The 7,547-nt window shown below is 38.3% G+C and overlaps 1 protein-coding gene across 1 annotated transcript; it reads left to right on the forward strand.

The window, feature by feature from the left end:
* Positions 1 to 205: 205 nt before the first annotated feature.
* On the forward strand, positions 206 to 6,832 carry ldah (lipid droplet associated hydrolase). The gene is made up of 7 exons (XM_053435230.1): positions 206 to 305; positions 1,693 to 1,864; positions 2,696 to 2,830; positions 3,740 to 3,909; positions 4,069 to 4,309; positions 6,187 to 6,269; positions 6,347 to 6,832. The coding sequence occupies exons 2-7, from the start codon at positions 1,726 to 1,728 to the stop codon at positions 6,533 to 6,535; spliced, it is 957 nt and encodes a 318-aa protein (XP_053291205.1). The 5' UTR covers positions 206 to 305; positions 1,693 to 1,725; the 3' UTR covers positions 6,536 to 6,832.
* Positions 6,833 to 7,547: the final 715 nt, after the last annotated feature.

A 7,547-nucleotide genomic window follows, 5' to 3' on the forward strand; every position in this document is an offset into this window, starting at 1 on the left:
CTTCGTCTTTCTGTCTGTCTGTCTTTCTTAGTTTCTATCTATCTATCTATCTATCTATCTATCTATCTATCTATCTATCTATCTATCTGTCTTTCTTACTGTCTGTCTGTCTTTAACTTTGCCAGTAATGTGGCTGAATGTTGCTTGGAAAGTACCCCTTTAAGAAAAAAATTGAAAGAGCTTGTCAGAGTGGGAGGTCCACTAGCTCACCAATCAGAATCCAGCACTTTGAGAGACAGGAAGTCCTCATACACGGATCCAACCGGAGACACCAATCATCGAGAAATTCTCCGCAATATTTAGAGGTAAAACATTTATTATCAAATATTACACATGTCAGACAGTGACAGAAAAACAACTACTGGGATTTGCCCTTGCGTCGTTCAGTATATTGTAATTAACTCATTTAAAATACTGTCAGTGTTACTGTTAGACCAAACTGTATTTAAAATATCGTCAATTTAACACAGTAACAAACTGGTAGAAGGAAATAGTGGAGGTACACCTCAGACACCTCAGTATATTTTACTGAAAACCCGTTTTGTAATTCGGTGCCAATGAATGAGCAGAAGCGATATCCGTTATTTTGAAATGCCAACTTTATTGAGGTCATGTGTTAGCCTTCTGGTGTGGTCCTAGAATTACTCAAGAGGAGCCCGTAAACGCACCACTTCCTTTTTATGTTATTTATCATTTAATCGGCTTTCATAATCACACACACACATACGCACACACAAACAAAAACACGCACTAAAAGCGTCACACACTGAAAAAGAATCATTTCAATGATAAATTCTTACATGAAAAAGATTGTGAGGAAAAAAAACACATCAACCATACCAGCCATCGGTTTAACAAGAATAAATGTGTGTGTTTGTGTATTTGTGTAAGAATTATTTAAAACGGAAATATATATATTGCTTGCTGTAGCCACACAACACAAAGTAGTTTTGTTTGGGATGTTCTTTGTGTTGTAATTTTCCTATGAATCGTTTTCCCAGAAATAGTTAATAGCTGTACAATTCTAAAACGTATGAAGAAATGTGGCTTTTCTCTCTGAGAGGAGAATTATTTAACCGATAAAGGGAAGTCATTATTTCCTTTAAATCTCATATTAGCTGCCGTAGAGGAGTTCACTTCGTTGTACAGGTGCATCCACTCTTCATCACTAAAAACATTATAGCTCCCTTCCCTGTCAGTTTATTTTCAAGGGGAAAAAGCATAACTGGGATTGTTAGACAGTAACCCTTAATAACGAGAGGCTCCTATAATAACAATGGACAAAGAATTCAAATCATTTCACTCTACAGTCTTATAGTTAAACTATATCACCATCAAACTGAGTAGATTGAATAAAAAGGAAGAATTGAGAAAAACAAACAATGGAGAGACAAATCAACATTCAGGCCTATTATTCATACCCATGACAGGCAGTCAGTTATCAACATATAGTCCACTGGGGTCAAGTCTTGTCAGTTGCACCTCTGTCCAAAAGTCAGTTTTTAAACCCTGACAAATGCATCACCTTGAAAACTGCTGGCAATTATTACACAATTACACAATAACAACAGGACCTCTTTATTAGATCTGATGCAATATATATTTACCATGTAAGTGATGATTGAAGCTCCTGAAAAGTGCATTAACATGTGACTTTTAAAGTTAACTGATCAGATGTCCATTGGCTTTCAGATTTTCCCCTTCTTTGTATTCCAAGCTGATGAGATGGAAAACATGGTGACAGACAGCAGGGATCAACCACAGACAGACTTCATCTACTGCTGTGGAGCTAACACGGAGGTCCTTAAATTTGGCTCCCGTCAGTTAAATTCAGGTCACAAACTCCTATTTCTTGTCATTCCAGGTGAGTAAGACCAGCACTTTGTGTTAATGATCATATAAATTGCCTCATTGTGACCAGTTGTTTGCTAACAGTTAAAACAACGGGTCATTCATCCATTATGCCATAACACTTTGTTTTTATGAATCACTCAATAAAACATTTATTTGTATAGCACCTAACATACAGGTTAGTACAGCTAAAAGTTCCTTGTAATCGAGTGATGTACATACAATAGGTAAAACAAATACAAATGCTGACAAAGAAATACCATTAAAGATTTTAAAAGACAATAGTAGATTTAGTGTATGATTAATTAGCTTTGAAAATGTGTCCGATAGAGTTACTGTTGATAGATTTGAACTATCGGTACTGAAGGTGCATGTTTCTGTTTTCATTTCTAAAACCAAATAATCATAACTCTCAGAATGTATTAGAATTACATGAATGTTCCCACTCTGTTATGTCTTTGTGTAATACTGCATCACTGAGCACCTGCAGCTTCATAACAGAGATTCAGAGGTGTGCGTTGGTAATGACATGTATTTGTTATCAGTTCACATTTAAGTACACTTAAGTTTAATAGGTTTAAATAAGCCACATGTTTTTGCGGTCATTTGTTAATCTATTAAAATTAGCAACTTTTAAAGTGACCATTGCATGGAAATGTTATTTGTAAGATGCATTTTTTAGGTTTTTAAAAATATAGGTGAGAGAGAGTGAATGGGAGAATTTGAACGAAATGTAACAACATGACGCTAACAACCAATAACATTAATATTTATTGAGTAGCTCAAGGAATTAATCACATCTTTCACAGTAAAATATACAGTTATGTTTTCCTCTTCCATACAGGAAATCCTGGCATTGTGGGCTACTACAAAACCTTCATGCTAACACTTCATAGCATGTTTGGGTACCACCACCCAGTGTGGGCTGTAAGTCAAGCAGGTCACTGTGTACCTCCAGACTCCATGGACATGGTAGAAGGTATTGATTCCTTTGAAGTTTACACACTGATTTAAACAATTATATTTGATGAAGAGAGGGAGAGAGAGGGTGGGGGAGGTATTAAGGAGTAATTTGTGGGCAGAATATACTGGCCCTGTATTTTTCCTGTATTTAATATGCCAGCTAGACTCCAAACAATATATATAAGCTGCTTTCAGACATGCAACGAACTCTGGATAATCTCTTGACATTTACCAGATGAGCTGTATGTGAGAACGCAAATGTCTGAGTGAGAGATCCCAGACTTTCTTTGGAGTTTCTTCTGCCAGTGCCCTAGTAAAAACGTTTATAATGTCTGAATGAGCCCATGTTAGAAAACAGCAGGAGATAATCCAGAGGATTGACTGCAAGCAAGGGGGCACAAGGGGGACCTTTCTAAAACACAATAGATACAATACTGAAAAAGACAATAATAATACAAACATCTCAGGTTGAAAAAGAGCAAAGATACATGCAGCGGACACCGACAAAGATATCAACTTGGAATAAACAACGATGTTCCAGGGCTTTTGGTGGTAAGGGAACACAAAACATGCAATCTCTGTAGCAGAGTTGATACGTTAATTGATACTCTTTACCTGAATGCTCCAGATACTTTTAAGTTGTAGGTAAAACCTCTGAGTAGTGAATCTCCTGCTGCGTTTATCATGTGTGAAAGGCAAACTCCGGAGAAAGTCCGGACCACATTGAGCAGACATTCCCCAGAGTTCATGTCTGAAAACCGCTATAGAGAGAAATGTATCACTCTGAATTACTCTTTTAGAGCTGAATCTATGGACTCTTAAAAAATAACTAATGATTCTCTAAATGTACTTCAACACTGATATGCACTAATTGTACTAGGCATAAAGACACCATATGCCCATATTTTGTCTTTGTTTTGAACAGATGCTTCCTTGGCAGCAGAGCAGGATGTGTTTGGTCTGAATGGACAGATTGAACACAAGCTGGCCTTCCTCAGGAAACATGTTCCTAGAGAAACCAGCCTGGTCCTAATTGGGCACTCAATCGGCTGCTACATTATTCTAGAAATGATGAAGAGAGACCCTGAACTCAAGGTTAATAACTGTTCATCACCAAGTCAGTCAGATTATGCTGCAGAAACACCCATCTTTCTTAAAAGGAAGAAAAAAAATCACAGTTTCCATCATTAACAATTTCTGGTCTCAGAGTGACTCTTTCACCATCTACGATTTTCCTTCTTTTATTTGATACAGATTCTGAAGGCTGTCATGCTGTTTCCAACCATTGAGCGGATGGTTGAGACCCCTCAGGGGAAGGTCATGACCCCTGTACTGTGTCATATGCGTTATGTGGCCTACCTGCCAGTCTTCCTGCTCTCTCTGCTGCCTGACAGCCTGAAAGGCAGCCTGATCAAACTGGTGTTTGGTGGCATTCGCTATCTGGACCTCAGTGTAGTCCGACCGACTGTAGGTCTGCTCAGTGGTGACTGTGCAGGTTGGTTAAGCTTTGATTTTGCCCTTTTATTTGTTCGATCCTAATGTTTTTGTCAAAGTGTGTGTGTGTGTGTGTGTGTGTGTGTGTGTGTGTGTGTGTGTGTGTGTGTGTGTGTGTGTGTGTGTGTGTGTGTGTGTGTGTGTGTGTGTGTGTGTGTGTGTGTGTGTGTGTGTGTGTGTGTGTGTGAGATTGTGTGATTGTGTATAAGTCAAAAGTCGAGGTAAAGAATAATAAGGTTGGAGTGAGCTATTTCCCAGGATACCTATGCAAATAACGGTGAAACAATCTGAAGCTTATATTGATTGGAAATATATTACCAATCATGTTATGTGTAAGGATAAGTGGCATAATGAAGAAAGACATCACGCCTTGTTGAAAAAATGCATTTATTTTAGGTACCTCTGCATTTTGTAGGACTAAAGACACAATCTGAATCTTATATAGACCGAAAAATCATTCATGGTCATATGGTAGGAATGATGTCATCGTCACATCACTATCAAGTTACACAATCGCATAATGTGGTATTATAATGCATTCACTTTGTTTACTTCAATGCTTTTAATGTCGTACGCTTTTCATTTACTTGAAACCAATTTATTATTCCTCCAGGAGCAAAACACCAAAGATTAACAATGCTGTGGTTTTACAGTTGTAAGTTATGGTGTCATTATTTTAGGTGATACATTATTGTAGATTATGAATAGATGGAAATGCAACATGTACAAAAACAATGACACACAAAAATATATACATATCGTACCTTTTGGGTCAAACCGTTTTTGTTGCTCTCAATGGGACTCTAGTTTCTTCTGTCAAAAGACATACTATCAGAAGAAAAGTGGCTTGAAAACAGGGATTTACTAACTCTACACAACCTTTTTTTACGTTACTCTTTCAAATGTGGGGTCTTCCTGGGTCTTCCTCCATGGAGCCGACTTTAAGTAAGAAAGTGGTTCTCAACTGGTCTGGCTTCGGGACCCACCATCACCCCTTAATGACAAGCCGCGACCCAAATCGAGGATCATTTTCAACTTCTCAAATTTGTTTAATGAAAAGATGGTGCAGTTTGAATCTGAGAGAGTAGAGAATACCACAGTATGTCAATACAATAAAACGTGTTTTATGATAAACCAAAACGACCAGCAGGTGGCGATGCGGGAAATATTCTCTTTACACTCTTTCAGCTGCATTTTAATTAAAAAACTAAAATTGTCTCTTAAGGACACAAAGTTATACATCATACATAATAATTCAGTAACTTCAGCCTTTTTTAACAGACTCAGCAGTGCTTTCATGCACGAACATGAAATAAAAAAGTCTACTGAGAAGTAGTTTAAAAAAGACTCAAATTATGTAGCTTTAGCTGAGAATACTCACTCACTGAATCTGTAACAACCAAATAAACAGATCCTATTCACACTGTCACACAAATACTGTTAAAGGGTGTGAATAGTGTGTTTCCTTATCCCTTTATTTATGTTAGCAATTTATCACTGCTGAATTTAATAATACATATAGTAATATATAATGTGTGTTTTTTTCAACGATGCAGATATTAGCACACTGTATTAAAACTTTTAACAAGACCAACGTGAAACTCACAGCCTACAAACACCCGGTTAGGCTCCTCGTCAATTAACCCTATGACTGAATGATAAAGTGTTTTAAAGCTTGCTTGTACAGACAGCTGGATACTGTTATAAATGTTGAGTTATTTGATCAGAACACGAAAAAACTCATTTGCTTGTTTCATACCTGACCCCCAAGTCTCTTGTTCAATCTGTTGAACAACTTTGAATATGTCTGTTGATCATGAAATTAATAACCTGAATCAAAGCAACAACTAAACTAATGTAATTATCTTTCTTTTGCAGCCAATGCTATGTACATGGGTGGTCAGGAAATGAAGAAAGTTCTTGAAAGAGACAACATAACCATCAAGAAAAATCTTGAAAAGGTAAGAAAAGAAACATGATTAACATCAGTTAATGGTTCAAAGTTGTATAGTAAACAACATATCTATTGTATTTTCAGCTTATATTTTATTATGGAGCCACAGACCACTGGTGCCCTGTGCAGTATTATCTCGACATCAAGCAGGACTTCCCACATGGAGATATCAGACTGTGTGAAAAAGGGTTCCGTCATGCCTTTGTCCTGGATGCAGGAAGAGACGTCGCCAAAATGGTGGCAGAATGGATCCGTGGAGATTTAAGGACATGAGCGCTTTCATTTATTCACATGCTCATGACAGTGACGATATTCTTTTAAATAATAGAGATACTATAATGACTGAATATACATAGATGTTTCGTTCGGAACAAATCCAATATTCACTTTAATATATATTGTATTTGTATAGGCCTAATGATGTAAGTTGATATGGAATGGAAGAAAAAAAACTCAAATCTGACAGCTAATTTAAATTGGTGGCTTTGTGAAGAACTTTTGATTACAGAAATCATAGCAAAATATATTGAACTACCAAATTTATTAAAACCCTCTTGTGTTGTATTCATATCAATCAATCAATCAATCAAATTTGATTTGTATAGCCCATATTCACAAATTACAATTCATCTCATAGGGCTTTAACATGGTGTGACATCCTCTGTCCTTAACCCTCAGCAAGAGTAAGGAAAAACTACTAAAAACCCTTTTAACAGGGTAAAAATACGTAGAAACCTCAGAGAGAGTCACATGTGAGGGATCCCTCTCCCAGGACGGACAGAAGTGCAATAGATGCCACGTGCAGGAAAACATCATTAAGATTAAAGTCTTCAAGATTAAAGATTAAAGTCTCTAGCAGCGTTTGATGAAGGTAGACATCCCGAAGGACAACCCCAACATGACATGCCAAGCAGTCCCGCTGCAATCACAGGCCATGGTCAGCAACCATCCAGACCACGATCCACCATCCAGACCAGACGCCAATCCAGTCCTCAGTCACCGTTCACCGCCGCCCACCAGGACCCATCACGAGCCACCACCGCGCTCCTGGTCCTCCGCCCGTGCCCAATGCCAACGCGACACAGGGTCCGCCACCAGCACCACGATCAGCCCACATAACTCAGAATCCGCCACACTGGATCCAACACTGCGACCCCCGGTGCGCGATCCACAAACCGCAATCCATGGTGCGGCCACAGAGGCCCTGGATCTGCGGGTGATAAAGCAAAGGGATTCCGGGGAAGGGGGATAGGGATGGAGAAGAGGAAGGAGAAGCTGGAAAGAG

The sequence above is a fragment of the Pleuronectes platessa genome, chromosome 11 (genome assembly GCF_947347685.1).
Source record: "Pleuronectes platessa chromosome 11, fPlePla1.1, whole genome shotgun sequence".
Taxonomy (NCBI): domain Eukaryota; kingdom Metazoa; phylum Chordata; class Actinopteri; order Pleuronectiformes; family Pleuronectidae; genus Pleuronectes; species Pleuronectes platessa.

Excerpts from the sequence above, each read along its gene's own strand:
- ldah (XM_053435230.1), top strand. The coding sequence starts at position 1,726 with ATGGAAAACATGGTGACAGACAGCAGGGATCAACCACAGACAGACTTC. Across the intron at positions 1,865-2,695 it reads CCTATTTCTTGTCATTCCAG|GAAATCCTGGCATTGTGGGC; the intron begins GTGAGTAAGACC and ends TCTTCCATACAG. Across the intron at positions 6,270-6,346 it reads TCAAGAAAAATCTTGAAAAG|CTTATATTTTATTATGGAGC; the intron begins GTAAGAAAAGAA and ends TTGTATTTTCAG.